Genomic DNA, 20,812 nt, shown 5'->3' with positions numbered 1-20,812 from the left:
AGGCCTACCTTCTATTCAAACTGGCCATTCGATGAAAGAAATTTGTGCACTTGTCGCCCTCTCTTAACCACAACACCTCCATTTTTGCCTCAAACTCAGCTCTTACAAAAGAGTTGACCATTCAAAATCATTAATCATTGTGCCCTTCCTTGTTTTCTCCTCGCTTAAACCTCTCTCTTCTTCCAAGCCTTCATAAGCTCGTAAATTATCCAAAAGAAGCTTTTTCTCTCTCTACATTGTCAAACACCTCCTCATTCCAAACTATTAAATCATCTTTCAAGGCCAGATGTTTGCGAGCCAAAATATAACTTGAAGCACGCTAAAAGTGATAAGAGGACCACCATTGTTTCACCCTATCTACAAAACCCCCTGATTTTAACCACATGCTCTCGAACTTGAAATATCTTCTAGCTCCAGAAAGGCCTCTGCAATCCATAATGATGGGGAAATGATCCGAGCACAATCTAGGCAACCATTAATTAGTCAAATCAGGGAACTAGGCTTCCCAATAAAAAGAAACAATGAATCTATCAATTCTAGACCACAAAGAAGGGTCCATGTTGCTATACCATGTAAAAGAGCCACCATAAGAGGAATATCCATGAGCTCATACTCAAAAATGAAATCTAAAAACTCCGTCATAGCAGGAGAAAAATGGGTTTCACCTGATCTCTCATTGGGAAAACGAGTGACATTGAAATCTCCCTTATACCCCAGGGTAAGTCCTACCAACTAATCAAACTAGTCAATTCGTCCCATAAAAGCCTCCTATCACAATCAGTGTTAGGGCCATAAACACCTGCAAAAGCCCAAGAGAATTAATCTACGACATTTTTGAAAGAAACGGCAACTGAAAACTCACCCACACACACTTCAATTTTCTCCACCACCCTTCTATCCCACATGAGCAATATACCCCCAGATGCCCCTCTTGAATCTAAGCAACACCAATCTTCCAATCTCAAAGTAAATTTCTCACTCTAAGACGTTTCTCCCCGTCGTTTAACCCTCTTATATTCCACAATAACAATTTAGGCTTCATTGACAAACCAAGAAACCCCTCCCCTTTGCTCTAATTTGGCTAGAATTAATCCTACTAAAACTATTATGATCTAAATAGATATACACGGTTAGAGATAGGTTTGATCTAAACCTAATCTAATCTAAGTCTAACCGTTTACAATTCAAACCTCAAGATTATCTAAAACTCTTATCTTCGGTTGAATCTAAGAGACCTTCAACACTCGGACTCTTGGATTAGAGTCCTTGTGCTTTAACACCCACCAACGAGATCCTTTTCCCACATTTTACCACCATTTCCCAATCCGGAGAAATAGGAGAAGTGTTTCCCTCATCAACAGGGCGGTCCAAGTTGAGAGCATTGAAAGGATTCGCAGTTAAGGTTGCCACTTTTGTCACTAAGCCAAAGACCTACAAAATTACCATCGGAAAACTCACCAACAAGATCTTTTTCCACATTTTACCATCATTGTCCAATCAGGAGAAATAGGAGAAGTGTTTTACTCATCAATAGGGCGGTCCAAGTTGAGAACATCGAAAGGATTCGCCGTTAAGGTCGCCACTTTTGTCACTAAGCCACCCAGACCTACAAGATTACCATCCACGATTGGATTAGCTTCAGGCCCTGACCTCCTATGGACCTTCAACTGTAAAAGATCACCAACACATTTTTAAATTGAGGGTTGCTCGAAGCAATGTAGTTGGGCTACCTCCGGCGATGCCTTAGACAGTGTGCCACCGGCAACATAGTTGACTCTGTCGTCCTCCAAAACTCCCTTCCATTTATCGCTCAACTGCATGACAGTTGCTTTAGAAGCCACCGGCGAGGCACTCGAACCAACCCCACTGGAGCTCGTGCCCACAGAACTCATGTCTGCACCCAGAAGAGCCCCAACCCAAGACTTCGCCATCCACTGAGAAGTGGGTTTAAAACTTGACCTAACTTGGTGCGAGGTCGGGTGTGTTTTACCATTTAGCACATGTTCCTTCTGGGGCATAGATAAAAGGCTTTGGTTTACAACAGGAGGCTTAAAAAAGTGTTGGGCCCTCACTTGCATGTGGGGCCTCACCTCGAAACTAACAACTTCTTGCAAAACATCCACTAACCCAAACGACTCCAAGCCCACATCTAATTTTGCAATGGCTTGATCTACTTCCCCTTTCAAATAAACCAGCAACTTTCTCAAGTCATGGAGGGCCACACTGACGTCCCTCACTACCATGTCCCATCCCTTGGCAGGAAAGCAGGCATTCTATGCATGGATGCACACTCCTTGGTCGTTATCCAGTTGTACCTACGGTACAGGTTCTTTAGGCTTGGTGTGGCCCTCTCTAAGAGCCGTACTACCCACCTTACGATGCCCTTGTCCAACCAACACCTCAGCAAAAGACCTATTACCAACAGCCACAAATGACGCTCACTCCACCTTCACCCCTGGCACCAATGGGCGCTCCTTCAAGAGGGAAGATGAAGCTAGCTGGCCGTTGCCAAAGGAGGTCTGAAAGAAAACAACAAACCTTCTTAACTCACAAACAAAACCAAACCATACCTTCGTCCGCCTCCTTCCAGAAAAACCACAGCACCGCTTTCAGCCACCACCGACGTATTTCGAGACGATTACAAAGCCGTCATAGTTGTTCACGCACCTCTGGACCAAAAAAAAAGCTTCAGAACCATCTCTGTAGGACTTCAAAAGCTCCATTGATTCCTCTGCTTCGAGCAAACTCTCCATGGTGGCCAACAACCAGTGTACAATCACTCTGCCAATGGAAATGGAGCGCATAAAGCCCCTACTCCTTTCGAAGAAACGTAAACTGAGACTCCCTCTTCTAGTGCAAACTCAAAGGATTTCGCTTCCACAAAGAACCACCTAGATAAGCCCATAGTCATGCAACAAAAAGGAAACAGAGCAAACACAGTTGTCGAAGTAACCCACAAAATAGCGTAGAGCTTAATACGAATAGAAACCTAGCCATAACCTTGTCAGAAAAATCAAAAGGTTCACCCATAACATCCATGCAAACAACCCAGAGCCCTGAGAATCTATAGACTAGATAAACCAAACACAAGTTCTAAGAAGAAGTGGGACGTGCCTGCACGCGCCGTCGGAAACCAAAGAGTGAGAGAAAAAGACTCACAAAACACACCTCCTCGGGACTCAAAAAAAACATGCAACTCACTTATTATTCATGACGAAGTTGATGTTACAAATAATAACTTATTTAGACTAGACAATTCTAGAATGGAAGCACTTGCAAGATTTCCATAACATTCAATGCACCTTCCCTACTCAACCCTTTCTGAACTCCTATGCTAAACTAATAGATTAAAAGAAATTTCTCAGCAATGAGATAGCCTCCTTGGTACTCTCCTCTAAGAACCCAAAAATAAAAAACATTTCCCATGGGGTGTGGTCAGGCACCCACTGCGGTAGGCAACCTATGGGGAATGAACTTTTTTTATTATTTTTGGGTTCCCAAAAAAATAAAAAATAAAAATAAAAGTTTTTTGGGGAAATCATTTTTAGAACTAGGGTATTTTGGAATTTTTTATTCAATTCGAGTGAGAAAATTTGGTCATTCATGTGTTGTCACCAAATGAAAGAATATGAATGGTCATTATGTTCCAACGTCTTGGATTCCTAGTAATACTCATTCTTATTCCTAACGAATCATCGTTCCAATGTATCGAACGTGCCCTTAGAGTTATTGGGACAAATACTTACTAACGCTCTTCAGAGCTGCATGTGCAATTCCATATCCAAATTCCTATTTTAAAAATCCAACCATCCATAAACCTGTTTCACAACAAATTACAAACAAGATAACTTGAGAAATCCTAATGAAGTGCTAAAAAGCTAAAGATCCCGCACAAGTCAAACAGTCACACTTTCACAAACAGAAAGTGCTGCATGGAAGACCCACGTACAATTGAACCTAATCAAAGTTTCAACAGCTTCAAAATGAGTATGCAATACTTTCATGGAAAGATTGTATAGATGGACAATTCTCAGTTTACCAGTGGCAAGCTAGAAATTGAGCACCACTAGAAAGATTAAAAAATAAAAAGAAACATCTTAATGACTTTTCAAGCTCCCACATACTTGTACGCAGGAATCCAGACATCTGGATTGTTGGATGTGGTGAACAGAACAAACATCTGATACAGGGTGGTTCCATAAGAAGTAAATACTGTTTTCCCCTGTTCGGTATCTTCAAACATGACATAGGCTACCCAACTGGAAAACAAAAGAAACAAAAACCCTAAAGCCTGCAATTGAAGGAAATCAGTCAGCAATAAGCGCAAAAGGTAAAAGCATAATGTAATATGTATTTTCACAACTAAACAATGGATTTAATGGAACAGATGCAATGAAGGTGTACCATCCCTAGAGTTACATGCCAAAAAAGACACATTTTTCTTATAGAAATTTTAAAAGAAAGAGAACCTTAAGTACAGAGACAGAGTAAGAAGAGTCTCCTAAAGAATTACAAGCTAAGGCTTACGATTTCTAAAAATATACTACAGGAATAGAAGTCTTGCCAATAGCAATTGACCACTCATACAGTCAGTCGCAAAAATAAAGATTTTGGCACAACTATAGACGACTAAATACCATTGAATGTATGATTATTTGTTTCTCTGCAAAGCATCATACTGTTAATATTTAGAAACTAAAAAAGATTGCAAACTCAACAACAGCATAGATAAAGGTAAAAATAATAAGATGGTATACATACCAAGACATTTAAGTATGTGCCAAGCATTCCAGCTAGGATGAAGACGGTCGCTCGTAATTCCCTAAGACCAAAGTAGAATGAGAAAACATCAAACTAGTTTAAAAATAAAATAAAATAAAATTGTTTAACAGTAAAAGTACAGTGTAAGAGCACTAGCAGCAGATTCCCAACCATTTTCCCTATATTTAAAGAACAAAACTACTTTTTGCTTCCCTATAAAAAAATACCCCACAATAGATTCTCTTACTTTTCCCTATATCAATTAAATATTATTTTTTTACTCTTATTTTATTCTTTTTCTCTCTTTCCTACTTTTTCTCTCTTCACTATATCAATTAATTATTCTTCTTTTATATTAAAATAATACATAGGGAATGAATAGTAGACATGTATACATTGGGAATCACTATTCATTCCCAACCTCCTCATCTAAATATAGGGCATCTGCTGTGGGAGGTTTTTTGATGTTTTTTATGAAATTTTCCCTAAATATAGGGAAGGGAACCAATATAGGGTAACTGCTACTAGTGCTCTAAGAATGCATGTGCATCACGATGAATAGGTATCTACAGTGATTATGCGAGTTCTAGTCCCCAGAACTTTATCATCACGAATGGCTTACAGGTGATTTAATCAATCTTCAGGCCCTTGGCACATCAAGACCTAATTTATGGCCTCCGAACATGTATCAGTAGCCTACTTTTAGTTGGGCACTCCTGAGGGAAATGGGAAGATTCTGTTTTCCCCACACTTTTAATACTGTGTATATCCCAAACTGAATAAGGTTTTCCTAATAATAAGGTTCAGGTACGGGGCATGATGATGATACAGGGAAAATGCAATTTGTTTAGAATCATCTCACATCAATAATGCTCACTTATGAGGATAAATAGTAACTGTATGATCCAAATTGAACTCTCTAAAATTCTTATAACTCTGTCAAATTGGAAGAAAATTTTTATTTGTTATCCCATGCATCCACTTGTACATGTGAACAGCAATGACTTAAATGAATCAGAGCACTTCCTTGGACAAAATACAACGCTGATCCATTCACCTGAGGTTCACTTTAAATGCAGAGCATGAGCACAAAGTAAGTTCTTTGATTACCCTACCTCAGCACTCAAACTTTTCGAAGACATATGAAGGGAAATCCTTTAACTAATTGCAGACTCATAGAAATCTTAATGATGTGCTTTTATTTTCAAATGACACTCCTGCTAGTTTACCGGGTTACTAACGAACTAAGAAGTATATTACTTGTTAGAATATTAATATTAAATGATTAAATTCATCATTTCGTATTAGCTTAAGCTTTTGAGACAACTGGTGATTTAACATGATATCAGAGCAAAGATCCTGAGTTCAAACTTTGTCTTTACTATTTACATCACATTTCAATTAAACCACATGTTAAGCATCACTAATTGAAGAGGAGTTTGAGCCTACACAGGAGGAGAACTGTTAGAATATTAATTACATGATTAAATTTGTCATTTCCTATTTGTTTAAATTTGTGGGACAACTGGTGATTTAACATTACTAAAGATTGCTACGTCCTTCATGGTTAAGGAAATTTGAGTCTTAGCATATTAACCCTAAAAGTTCTACACGGGAGGGGAACTGTTAGAATATTAATTACATGATTAAATTTTTCATTTCCTATTTGTTTAAATTTTTGGGACAACTGATGATTTAACATTACTAAAGATTGCTACGTCCTTCATGGTTAAGGAAATTTGAGTCTTAGCATATTAACATATCGGTTAGCAAAAGTTCTACAAGGTTCCTACATGTTCTAGGGTTTTCTAGAGCCTATTAATAGTTTGGGTGTAATAGAATCAGCCTTAGTGATAAATAAAAGATGAAGAGTTTTGAAAAAGCTTCTCTTGTCCTTCTCTAACTCCCCTCCTCTTCCCACTCTTCTCTTATATATGTATCATAGACACGGAAGTTGCATTGTTCTATCCTCCTCTCATTTTCATTCTGTTCTCTCTTTCTTTTCTTGCCATGGGAATAAAAAAAAAATAAAAAAAGAAAAAGAAAAAGAGAGAGAGAGAGAGAGAGAGATTTTGTAGATTTATTGTTTTAACTGCAATTATTACGTTTCAAAGCATAAGTTCATAAGACAAACATCTGCCCAATCAGTGTGCATGCCTATGATTCCTTGAGTCTAAATTCTAGACACACACATGGGTAGTTCAAATGAAAAAGAAAACTGTATTTTATCACCCATTACCTAAAGTTCAGCATGAAAAGCACAACTCTGATATATGGTGCAATTCTGAGAGGAAGATAATCAAAGGCCACTGGTGACAAATAGAGAGCATAAACCAGTATATCAGCTACCAAAATTAACAGGCAAGTCACCTGAAAAGCCAAAAAGAGAACTGTTACAATCAGACTGGCGGAAGAAAGTATCATGACATTACACTTTCAGAAGATAAATCAGATATTGTCAGCCGGCTTTTTTCATTCATTTGTATACCAGAATTTTTTCTCTTCTCCAGCTTACATACAAAAGACTGAACATATGAATTGCACATTAAACTGAAAGATCATATAATCTGTAAGATACACTGTTGCTTATTTTGCTCATCTTTATTAATGCTGTTGATGTTTTTATTCTTGATGCTGCTGTAGCTTCTAAAATTCAGACATCAGTGGTAACACACTCTAGGAGGCTCCATTTACTTTCTATAAAGGATATTTCATTACTCACAACCGCATTCCCTTTTCAATAAATTATTCATCTCTATCTCTGCACAGCTTAGAATCCTAGGCAATTTTCAAAGCCATAAAAAATTCAACTGCATACGGATTTTTCATATACTGAAGGCACATTCAGGCTGTCTTACATGATCAATACTTTTACCTTGATTTAACCAACTCCTAAAAGGAACACTTTCTATAAATCCACTTGCTAACCTTTTTTTTTTCAGATTGCATTTAATATGAGTTCAACATCAACCATCAAGTAAAGAAATGAGTTTTTTTTTCTTCTGTAAGTAAAGATCTTATTAAAAGAGGCCATACCAAGTATACAAGAGAAACCCAAAAAAAGTTTGACAACAGTGCGTTAAGGTGCAAAATGGTCACTCAAGAAGCACCATGTACATTTAAAAAATGCAACCAAAATAAGAATGAATATGAAGATGAGTAAGTGGAAATAGAAATACAAGTAACGATGAGGTTAAGTCAGTCAAGATAATATGGACATGGTCAGTGACCCAAAATTGCACCAAGAGCTAGGAGCATTGACAACCAAAGAGAAAATTGGTTAAAGCAACATGAAAAGATAAGTGGTTGATAATCTAAGAACATGACATGAATAAGTAAAAAGGTCAACCCCATGAAAAGATTTACTTTCTTTGGTGAACTTCTCAGCCATATGAGTCAATAATTTAAATCCCTAGCAGAAGCCATAGACAAAACTATCTAACAAACAAAAAGCTTCTTGGTAGTACAAAAATAAAAAAACAGATAACTTGAGTTGTCAGCTTTTTACTTTTTGGAACTTCAAAAAAATCTACACGATAAAGAATGTGGAGGGAAGTACCTTTAACCAATTAAGAGGATTTCTCCAATAGAGATGGTACCCTTCGTATGAAATTGGAAAGAAAGAATGTATCAAAAGTAAGATGAGAGTTATGCCCTGCATAAGAAAGCAAAAAGTTATGCAACTTGCAAAAGACTGGCTATCTAATACATCATACCAAGGAAACATGTGGAAAACCACGATTATATAAGCCAACCCCTTGTGGTAAGGGTTTTGGTCTTTGTGGCAGTCCCATGAGGTCTAAGGTTCGAATCTCTTTGGGTGCAAACAATTCTTTGGGGCCAGCCCGCCGACGAAGCTGGAGTATTACCCAATCCGTATGGAGGGAGTGCTTTACATGGGTCCAAGGTTTACCTAACAAGGGTGGGTACACGAAGTGGCCCAGACTTGGAGGGATTCCTCGTCATCAAAAAAAATATTCCAACAGTGATGATAATGTATGTCTGAACCACATATTTTGGAGGACAACAAACTCCAATCATGTCAAATTTATAACTTAACCACTTGACATATGAAGATAGCAAGTTGAGAGAACAGATGCTAACAGAAGTGGATTGTCAGAAGTGACTTTGTCCTAGTCTCCTAAAAACAGTTTGTTCATTTTATTTGCACTTCCAGCCTTCCATAATACCTTAAATCTTGTGTGTGCGTGTGCACTAAAACTCGCAGTGAATATATTCACAGCATTTCTGGACACAAGGACAGAAAGCATATATATACACACCATTCATGTTTAACTAGCTCCAGTAGAATGTAGAAGAATAAAATTTATTGATACAATAACAACGAATGTCATAAATATTCTACAAGCCATATATAATTTTTCTGACGTACAACTCTTACCTCGTAGATGAGAGACTCTAAACCAGTTAAGTAGGGCAACTCCCCAAGAAAAAAGTACTCCCTATCGTCACAAGAATATGTAGAATAGTTTGTACACCACAAAGGTTTCTGCACAAAGTTAAGCAAGTTAAGAATAAACACATACCCGCCCAAAAAAAAAAAAAGAATAAACAATAAACAAATACCTTGACAGCACTACCCACTATTCTTTTTCGTTTTGCCTAAAGGCCTTATAGCAATGCACAGAATGGAAATGAAAACAATAGCAACCAAAATTAAAGGAAAAAAAAAAAAAAGTACAAACCTCTAAGAAATTTAGGACTATCAATGCAAAGTAAGTGAGGCACCAAACGAAATCAAATCGAATAAATATGAAGTATAACTTTGCAGCATTCTGGAAGTTTGATTGATCAAGAATTTCCTCCGGTAGACCAGTACCATCTTCAGCCTGCAGAATGCATTTTCAAAGCATAACAAGTAATTATTTGTTTGGAAAAAAAAAAAAAAAAAGGAGAATAAGAACATTAATGAAGAAATGAGAAATAAATCTCAGACATTTTATATAGAAGTTCATAGAGGCAGACTAGACATGATTATAGTTTCTATTTATTTCATTTTTAGTTACAATTCACAAGTCTTCCAAATAAAATACAATGGTTAAAAAAAGGGAAAATGTCAGAAGGATGAAAGGAAAGACAAACAGATATACATTAACAACTTTTTTTGGGTTAGTTACATATAAGCAAACTTAATAAAAAGAAACTTTGAAAATCAAGCAAATTTCCACTCACAAAATGAGAAGAAAATATTTTTACAATGAAAAAATAAAACATAGCAATCGAACTGAAAATGTCAAACAGAATACATACACCACCCCTTCTATCAAAATATATTAGAAATATAATTTGAATTCCCATATGAATCTCCTCTCTCTCTCTCTCTTATATTTCTTTGTAACTGCATATAACTTGTCTTCATGGAAACCTAGATCGAAGTTCCAAAGACAAACCCAGTTGGAACGGATACTAAAATTCAGTATTAACAAGAATTTTATTAAATATGGCATAATAAAAACAAGAAAAATATGAGAGGATTGATACATTCTATTGAAAATTTAAGCCCAACACAAGTCAACCAAAAACAGATATACATATACCACCTCCACTATCAGTTGCTTACAATATTAATCTTGAATATCCTAAGATCATTTATTACATTGCCAAGTCAATATGATCAAATAATAATCTATTATAAAACAATACTGTCATTAAACAGTAACCCAGTATGAAATTCATTCAGAAACTAACAAATCACAAATATTTCATTGTAATACACATACAAAATAGCAAAAGCAGTGCAGAAAATTTAATCATTAGGTGACCCGACTGGCCATTCTAGTACTATCAAACAGAAACCCATTATAAAACTCACTTCAAATCAATAAATCAGAGCTAAACCCATAATATTCCACATCCAAAACAACGAAAAAGCAGTCTAATCAACCATCACTAAGATCATTCATTAAATTGAATATATTCTAACACAAATTTGTATCAAAATTCACTTCAGAATCATCAATATACATCTAAATTATCTATAACTCCACATCCAAGACAAACAAAATAAATCTAGATGAACTGTAAGAAAAATCTTTCATTGCACTGCATACACTATGAGACACAAACCAAGTAGAAAATTCAATTCAATATCATCAGATCACATTTCAATTCTCCATAATTTCACATCCAAAACAAACTAAATAAGTATGACCAACCATCGCTAAGATCATCCATTACAGTGCATCCATAATTCCAATCCAAAACAAACAAAATAAGCCAAACAGCTATCACTAAAACCATTCATTACATTGCATATTTTCACCAAACACAAACCCATTACCAAACTCAATTCGAAATCATCAAATCACATCGAAATTCACCCGCCCCCCCCCCCCCCCCAAAAAAAAAAAAAAACCCACCCAAAAAAGTCTAAACAAATATCACTAAGAATCTAAGATCATTCATTACCCTGTATATAATATTATACACAAACCCATTACTGAATTCACCCCAAAATCATCAAGCCACAGCTAAATCCACCATAACTGTCATCGAAAAGCACATAATTCAAATTTGAAGTGAACAGACATTCCTACGAATTATGTATTAGATCACAACATTGCAGGTGAAATGCAGAAACGAACTAACCAGATCAACCAGAGCCCCAGCCTTTTGATAAGCCGAACCATAAGCAATAGCATCAGCGTATTTATAGTGCTCTCTCCGGCGACCTTTACTTCCACTGCTTTCACCGCCCAGCAGAGGCTTCTCCATCTCAGAGAGAACAAAGAAACAGAAACCAAATCACACTTTCTTTCAGCAAAAACGTCGTATAAAAAGAGACAAGATTGAGCGGGAGAGAGGAAAATGGTGATCTGAGTCCCGAAACGTAAAGCGTGAATAATGAAATTACAGTCTCGACGTCTCGTCATTAAGGGAGGTGTGAACGTTTTGAACCTTTCGCTTTACGTTCCCATGAGCTACCCCTCACGGCTACGTCCATGCACTCTCCTCTAAAATTACACATCTTGAAAAATGCTAGGTAATAACGAGACGCACGTTCATCAAGTTTTGACCATTTCATACGAATAAATTCTTATAGATTTAATGGTTGTTTTTTTTAAAAAAAAAAAAAATTGTACAAAAAATATATAAAAAAGTATATATATTTTTTTTAAAACTACCATTCAATTGTCAATGTTCTTCCCAAACTATCAATTATGTCAATGTCTCCCCTCAAATTAAAAACTACAAAAAAAATGTCAATAACAATATCCTTCATAAAATTTAAAAAATATATTATTAAAAAAAATATAAAATAACAAAAAGTTATACAAAATAAATAAAAAATAAAATAAAACTTTTTTATTCGTTTTTTTTTTTAATAATTTTCAGTTGTAAAAAAAAAATTGTTCTTTTTTGGTTTTTTTTTTTTAATTTTCTTTTTTTAAAAAAATCATTTTTTCTTTAATTTTTTAATTTTTTTTTTTTAAATATAATTTTTTTCGTTTTTATTTTTTTGTCTTTCGGCTTTAATTTTTTTTTTCAAATTTATAAATAAATTGTTGTCTTAATCAAAACAGCTGATAGTCATTTTTGTCTTTTTATTGGTCTTAGAGGGGATATTGACATTTTTTTGTAGTTTGAAGAGAAACATTGACACAATTAGTAGTTTAAAAAATATTGACAGTTGAATGATAATTTGATGAGAATTTATATACTTTTCCGAAAAATATATAAGAAATGAAAAAATATAATTTCTCACGAGCCATAAACCTTTGGGTGCAATCAAACGTTAGAGCATGAGAAATCATTCCCTAGAGCATTCACCTCGCCTAATGAAGCTTGAGTGTAAATTTGGGTGATAATATATATACATATATATATATAAAATTAAAATTTAAAAAACAAAAACAAAAAAAAAAAAACAAAATTTGTTGACTCGGATAAGACATAAATCTAGATACTTTAAAAAAGAAATAATATTTAAATAAAATAGTGAAAAATGACCATTAAAATATAAGATGAGATATAAAGCTTTGAAAAAAGTGAGTAGTTATAATTAAATAAAAAAATTGTAATATTTTAATTTTTTAAAAAAAAATCATATAATGCTCTTATACTATTACAAGTCGACAAATATTAGTTTATTATCAATGAAAAAGCAAATAAAGGAAGGTATTCCGGGTATGGTCTCATTTTATTATGATTTTTTTTTTTTTTTTAACGAGAATCCTAATACAATCTTTTATTGGATGATTTCATACTATTCATTCATGAAATGATCTCAGGCTATTAATTCTCCAAAATATGGAAAGAATTCCCCTTTTTGAGAAAGTATGAAGAGGAAGATTCTGGATGCATCCGTTGGACGTTTACAGACGTTCCATGAGGATGGAGTCGGCAAGAACTTGGGCGGCGCCACCACTCACCATCTTATCGTATTCATAAAGATTTATGTAGAATACTTTAAAGATCAAGGATGCTCCTTCTCAAGGTTCCTTGTACTCAAAACAATTTTAGTATTTTGGACAGCATGCCACGTGTCATATCAAGTAATTAGACAACTCAAACTTTATTTGAGCAGGCAAATTCCATATAAGTTTTCTCACGACATACTGTTCAAATTATTAATAAATTGCTGGAGATGTCGATCTGTACTGTAAAGCCCTAACGTCCTCTACAATTAAGGGTGATAATTTGTGTTTGCGTATCGAGACATAGGTATAAGACCATATATGTAATACCGTTGTCACACATTAGGATGAGGAGGAGGAGTCCACGTATAGTGAATGGTTTATAAAGATAGTTATAAGTGTTAAGTCTCACTGTAAGGGATTATAGGGAAACTCTAAATTGACTAGTTATTTTGGAATGATAGCGCAGATGTGTCTAATGCTTTTTTCTAAGTCATTACAAATGGTATCAGAGTCACCTAGTAACGCGCAGGCCATGTGGTATTTGAGCATCGCATGACATGGCCCTAACAAGGACGTCATGGGTTTAAGAGGGGAGTTTGTAAGGACAGAAATTTCTTACAAACCGGTTTGTAGGAAATTTCTTACAACCTACATATAAGATTGGCATGTGTCATTTAGCATATGAAAAGCACATGTTATTTAAATAGCATGTGCTTTTTACATATTTTTTTAATAGCATTAATAAAAAAAACATGTGTTTCTTACATGTTTAAAAGACACGTGTCCTTTTTATATGTGGGTTGTAGGAAATTTCTGTCCAATTTGTAATACCTCGATCACACATTGGGAATATGAGGAATAGCCCATATATAGTTGGTTATGTATAAACAAAGCCACGAGTGTTAAGTCTTACATTGTCTAATTACTAAATAAAATTGAGCTTTATAAAGGATTCTAGAGAAGTTCTGAATTGACTAGTCATTTTTTAGTGATAACACAGGTGTAGCTAGTATTTTTTTCCTGGACTATTACAATACAGGTCAACCATAACTAAACTCATTTAATCAAACGGGTCAAACCCTTCAACTCTAACTCTCTAATGTTGTATTCAATTCATGTCAAGTTCACAGGTCATGTCAAAAATTAAATATCATTATGTTTCGTGTCGAGTTCAGGTCACGTTTAATTAAATTGACCAGATTCCTCAACTCTATCCCTTTAATTTCGTGTTGAGTTCGTATCAAATTTACAAATTATATAAAAAATTGTCGAATCTCTTTCCAACATCTTATTAAAAGGAACTCTCTCATATCTTCCCCTCAAAAGAATCAAAACTTGTATATTATTTTTGGATTTATTCTTAAGCAGTCGCCATAAAGAGGCACAAGGGGTACAAATACAATATCCTGTCGGTCATAACTCTCCAAAAGCAATGTCTTTAATCTCCAATGTCTACTTGCTTTGTATTCTTAAGTTCGTGCAAGTGGTGAAAGAAAAAAATAGTGAATGAGACCATGTAAGTTTATGCAAGGCCCACAGAAAGCCCTTTGCAAAAGGTGAACAAGCAATTGAAATGTCAATTTGCATTCCCTTCACGCTCTTATGGTCCGCGACCCAAAAATAAAAATGAAAAACGATCCGATGGTAGAGATTATTAGAGACCCATTCATAGCTCATAAATAATTTAAAGTGAAAGGTTTTTTTTTATTTTAATGAGAAATTTCTTCAAGGCTATGCCACTTCGTGTACCCACCCCTAAATGTTACCACCACACAAATCAGGTAAGTCAAGACTTTGCCACAAGACGTGGCCTCAAAAAATTGTTTGGCACGTCCAACACGCGATCACCAAAGTTCAAGACCTTCATCATTTGAGCCACTCTTTGGGGTTAAAAGGAAGAGAAAGGTGAGCCAAACCAGATCACAGATTAAGAATGAGTAAACCGATGCTAGCTCAATTTCTGACCAAAGAAAAGCAAATATTCTAACAATCTCAGCAAACTACCACACTATGCTCTATACTCGGTACAGACACTATTCGAAGAGCTATATCTTTCAAAAGATGGAGAATTGTGGGAAAGTGGGAAGTTCAGCACATGTAACCAAGAGCACCCCCTACCAAAATATTACTTTGAAAATGAGAAGAAAAAAATTACTAATTACACTAGTGAAGGGAAGATGAACCCTTCCATGAAGAATGAAATAATATTGTCCTTTACCTCCGGCTAAATTTTTTTTTTCTTTCTTTCTTTTTTAAAGTAACCTCCAGCTGAAATTGAAATGAAATGTAATGGAAGCCCTTTCTGGAATACACACGAGAACCTCCACAAAGCAAAAAAGAAATCAAGCCTCTCAACTTCTGTCGTTCCTCCTCTACACCTCAAACTGACATCAGACCTGCAAAACATGAGGCACTCTCCGAGCAATGGGAAGAAGCTTCATAGGATATATATATATATATCATTTCAAAAAAGAAAAAGAAAAAAGGGTAAACAAAATAAGCAAGGTTTAAATATGTTATAAATATTTATAAATTGCTCCATTAATGATGTGACTAAGTGGACCAAGTAGCATAGTTTTCTTCAACTGAGTTATAGGTGAGAGGTTCGAAACTCCTTCTTTCCAAAGTAACGGTTTTATTCAGTTGTGGCAGTTACTAAAAGAAAATTAGTATTAGGTGCACCTGTGAGTCGAACCATTGTCATACTCTAAAAAGAGGTGCCTTTGAACCACTGCAAACATATTGTCAAATGTTGCTAACTCTATTATTTATATATGTAACCGTCTGCAATTGAAAAGTTATAACTTTTCAATAAATGTCATTCAAAATCTATAAATAGATATATTTTTCCTACGAATTTGATGATCATTTTTCTCGCTCTCTCAAATCAATTACACAATTTTGATAGAGAAACTCTAAAGAACAAACTTCAGAATTGTTGTCTGCAATTGGTGACTTTGATGTATCCTAGAAGTGAATTGCTTGTAACCCGGCAACAAACTCTTTCGAGTATGGGCAATTATCACATTAAAGATAGTGTTCATATACGCCTCAAAGTCGCATTGATTTTTTCTGATTATTGTTTCCGCTCAATTTTTCTTAACAATTTTAAGGTGATAATCCGCAATGGGATCAGAATCTGATATGGCGACTTTCAAAATGATGAATCAAGACTTCGTGAAATTGGACAAATTTGATGGGACGAATTTCACTCGTTGGAAAAATAAGTTGATGTTTTTGCTCACGGCATTGAAGATTTCATATGTTTTGGATCCGAATTTGCCAAAACTTCCAGAACCTGAGCCTGATGAAGATGCACAAAAAAAGGTAGAATGTAAGAAACGTGAAGAAGATGAAGTGGTATGTAGAGGACACTGATAAGTCTTGAATTATTCGATTCAAGACCCCTTAATTTGCATTTGTTAGACCTAGTTTGTGTATATATAACGTTTTGTTGTAGTTTTATGTTATGTCTTCTTTTCAGGTCTTAGTTGAAATCTAATTCAAAACACTTGAATTAGACCTGAAAATACATCAATGGCATTTTAGTCATTTCCGAAGTTCAAGATTTGCTCCTGCCAATTGAAGAATCGGCTAAGGCAAATCGATCGATCGAATATTTCTTCATTAAAGAAATCGATCGATCGCATTATCAGTCGAATAAATTCGATCGATCTAGAATCGATCAATCGATTATTTATGCAGCCACAAAGTCGATTGATCGAACCTGGATATTTTTCGAGAAAATCTTCGGATGTTGACATGTTTTGTGTGGATGACATTAATCCAATTTGAGTGGTTCATAGAGGATGTCGACACTATCTTGTGCGACAAAAAATTGATCTTTGATGTCCCCTTTGTAATTTAAATCTTTATATATATGAAATTAGAATTAAGGTTTAGTTTATGCATCTTTTGGAGGTTTCGATTTTCTCAGGTGTATCTTAGTTAATTTTATTGCTTTTTAAGTTCCTTTGAAGCAACTCTCTGGACCGAAATCCAGAGAGCTTAATTCCTTTGTAATTCTTCTTTCAATTTCAAGTTTTAATTTAGTTTTTCAATTCCTTGTGTAATCCGAATTTTCTTAGTTTAATATAGTTGTTGTTCTTCAATTTTCTAGCTTATTCCTTTACTGTTTTCTTTTGATTTCATGCTTAATTTAGTTTATTTCATGTCTAGCTAAACTCAACCTTAGGGTTTGATCAAAATCTCTTCCAAAACCATGGGATGTTCTAGATGTTCTTAGGGTTTTCTAGATGTGTTTGATGATTGTGAAGGGCTAAAGGATTGCAAAACCCATGCTAAAAGGTTTTGTCTTTAAGATTCCAATCCATTTATTCATGAAAAAGAGTTAAACTTGTCTATAAGTTTTCTTAGATTTTTTGAGTAAAATCAACGTTTTTGAAAGAAAATATGTGTTTTGCAATGGTGCTATTTGACATGATGTGTGTTTACTTATTAGAGTCATCTTATAGGGTATGCTAGGGAGCACCGGTCGTTTCACACCTTTGGTAGTCTAAAATATTTTTCAATTGTAGAGTAACTTTTACGTGAAATAGATCGGTGTGAAACTAAATGCCTTATCATTGTGGCCTAATTAGGGTTTTCATGTATTGTGTATGCTTATTCGGATGTTTTATAGAGTAGTAAGCTATGGAGCATTAACCACCCCACACCTTTTGTAGTGTAAACGTTTTTCAATTATAGATTAATATTTACATGGGGTTGTTTAATGTGAAACTAGGTGCTTTATTATTACATCTTAACGAAAGTGTTTTCATGTCGAGGTCGTCGTAATGGTTGACGCCCATTACGCGCTCATATCATGCATATTAGGAAGATCCGTAGAGAATTAAAGCATTTCATTGGTTGAGGATTTGATGAGGTCATTGATGAGTACCAAATATTGTGTATTTGGACCCCTTAATTTATATTAGTTAAACCTTTAGCTTTGTTATTTTCTAATGCTTTGGTTAGTTTTAGTGTTTTTATATTTTGTAGGACAATAAGAGAGAAATTATACAATTCAAGCAAAATACAAGGAAATTCAGATGCAGCAGACCACTACATTTAGACTGATCATAATAGGACCAAACGATATCCGTTTTGGGAGTTTCTTAGGTCTAAATTGAAGTTCAAGATGCCAGCTTTCCAACGCAACAAGTTTCAGCCAATTTGGAGATGCGTGGAAAAAGATATGGCTGTTTTAATTTCAGTCATCGGATCATCCCGAAAATCCGGAACCATCTCTCTTATTATTTTTCTTTTGCCTCATTCCTTGTCTCCCCAAAGCTAGAGCCAATACACGTTTTTCTCCATATTCTCAGCCACTTAATCATTTTTTTTCCACTCAACATTGATGAGTACCAAATATTGTGTATTTGGACCCCTTAATTTACATTAGTTAAACCTTTAGCTTTGTTATTTTCTAATGCTTTGGTTAGTTTTAGTGTTTTTATATTTTGTAGGACAATAAGAGAGAAATGATACAATTCAAGCAAAATACAAGGAAATTCGGATGCAGCAGACCAGTACATTTAGACTGATCATAACAGGACCAAAAGATATCCGTTTTGGGAGTTTCTTAGGTCTAAATTGAAGTTCAAGATGTCAGCTTTCCAACGCAATAATTTTCAGCCAATTTGGAGATGCGTGGAAAAAGATATGACTGTTTGAATTTCAGTCGTCGGATCATCCCGAAAATCCGGAACCATCTCTCTTATTATTTTTCTTTTGCTTCATCCCTTGTCTCCCCAAAGCTAGAGCCAATACACGTTTTTCTCCACATTCTCAGCCTCTTAATCACTTTTTTTTCCACTCAACATCATTCCATAAAACACTCACCACTCATTCCATAAAACACTCACCACTCATCTCTCCACTCATACACCCACTCACCCATTCCACACAAAACCACTTGGCTATAAAAGGAGACCAAGGCTGAAAATCAAAGGAAGAGGAGAGAGGAGGCATGAGCCTCTTTGTACATAACTTCTTGCTTCTCTTCTTCTTGTAGCTTATTTCTTTCCTTTTGCAACTCTTTGATTTTTATGCTTTTAAGTTAATGTTTTAAGTTGTAGTTATTTTATCATGTGTAGCTAATATTTTCGTTTGGGGTTGAGGATGAAACCTCACCATTGAAGAGAAACCGAGTTTCTTGCTTGTTCATGCTATTTGAGTTTATGGGTTTGATTTCTCATTGTTCTACTTCGATTTTTATGAGATGATGTTTTGATATCTCTTGTGGTTTCCGGATACAAGTGATGATGTGGAATAAGTCTCATTAAAATTGATTGCTTGGTGTTTGATCTATCAAAACATTGGATATTCATTGTGCGTCGTTCGACTAATACATTGTTTTATCGGTTTGAATGATGATATCCATTGTGATTGAATGATACATTGGATGTTTTGATTTCAATTGGTACTCTTTGTGATTTGTGCTATGAACGGAATCATTGAATGTTTCAAATGATTTTTGAAGCAATGTAGAGCATACCTAAGATTTATATGTGACAACCTCAAAATATGTGTGATGAGCATGAGATTAGGTTATTGTGATTTGGTGAGTGTGGATTCCGAAACCCTAGACCCCTTTATCTTCATTATTTTTGTTCATGTTTTCTTTTATCAAAAAACCCCTAAATTTGGAACTAGGTTAAAGTAGGATTAGTTTGAATAGAGATTAATTTTCGCAACACAATTCCCTGTGGGATCGACCTCGCACTTGCAATACGCTATATTGCAAAACGATTCGTGCACTTGCGAGTACTTATTTTAAAACACATCAGTCATTACCCTAAGTCTCTCTTAAGTTTGTTTTCATTTTCCGTTTTTCTTTACTTTACTCTTTGTAGCTTCAATTCTACAACTTTGCTTTGTGTTTTTTTTCCAAAGTTAGATTGAATACGCTATTTGAATATCCCGTTATGCAAAACAACCCCCCAATCTCTATGGTTCGACAACCCTTACTATAGTACAATTGATTTGTACTATTGCGAGTGGTAAACTCATATAAATATAAAATCCACGTAGTCAAGTTGACTATCAATTTTTGGCGCCATTGCCAGAGATTTTAACGGTTGTTTATGGGATATTTAGGATTGCATTTAGTTTAATTTAGCACATATTGTAGATTCTGTCCATAAGCTGTTTTTAGTTCTGTATAAAAACTGTTTTTATTGTTTTTAGTGTTTGAATTCGGTTCTGTCTGTTTTCTGTTGAATTCTGTTTCTGCAGAAAAGTCGATCGATTGAAATAATAATCGATATAATATTAGATCGATCTATTTTTGTTTTGAGCAACACTGCTTTTCTGCTGTCTCTAGACCGAACTTACATTTAATTTCTTATAGTCCTTCGCATATTTATTCTTTAATTTTGTTCATATTTGTTTTTCTGCATTTTTCTTGCATTTTACTTTTCTGCAAAGAATCGATCGATCGACTCTAAAAGTGATCGATCGAAATTTAGATCGATCGACCAAAAAGTAGATTATAGTTTTTTATTTATTATTCTGATTAGAACAACATTGTCATTTTTTTATTATTAGGTTTTCTTTATACTTTGGGATTGGGCCAACTGGCCAAGTGACAAGTTTCAATAGAATTTTTGCCACTCTCAAGTACGTTATTTGTTATTGTTTGTTCTTTTTATTAAGACATTGTTTGT

General features: G+C 34.9%; 1 protein-coding gene across 1 annotated transcript in view; it reads right to left on the bottom strand.

The window, feature by feature from the left end:
• Positions 1-11,653, bottom strand: part of LOC133860851 (two pore calcium channel protein 1A-like) — a 48,317-nt gene extending 36,664 nt beyond the window's left edge. The window contains exons 1-7 of the mRNA XM_062296480.1: positions 11,371-11,653; positions 9,468-9,611; positions 9,164-9,271; positions 8,321-8,416; positions 7,001-7,131; positions 4,762-4,822; positions 4,125-4,291 (exon numbers count right to left, since the gene is read on the bottom strand). Coding sequence (XP_062152464.1) covers positions 4,125-4,291; positions 4,762-4,822; positions 7,001-7,131; positions 8,321-8,416; positions 9,164-9,271; positions 9,468-9,611; positions 11,371-11,496 — 833 coding nt within the window. The 5' untranslated portion in view covers positions 11,497-11,653. The remainder of the gene's footprint in view (positions 1-4,124; positions 4,292-4,761; positions 4,823-7,000; positions 7,132-8,320; positions 8,417-9,163; positions 9,272-9,467; positions 9,612-11,370) is intronic.
• Between the last annotated feature and the right edge of the window lie 9,159 nt (positions 11,654-20,812).

This window comes from Alnus glutinosa, chromosome 2 (genome assembly GCF_958979055.1).
Source record: "Alnus glutinosa chromosome 2, dhAlnGlut1.1, whole genome shotgun sequence".
NCBI lineage: Eukaryota > Viridiplantae > Streptophyta > Magnoliopsida > Fagales > Betulaceae > Alnus > Alnus glutinosa.
This window is presented reverse-complemented; position numbering and strand designations above follow the sequence as displayed.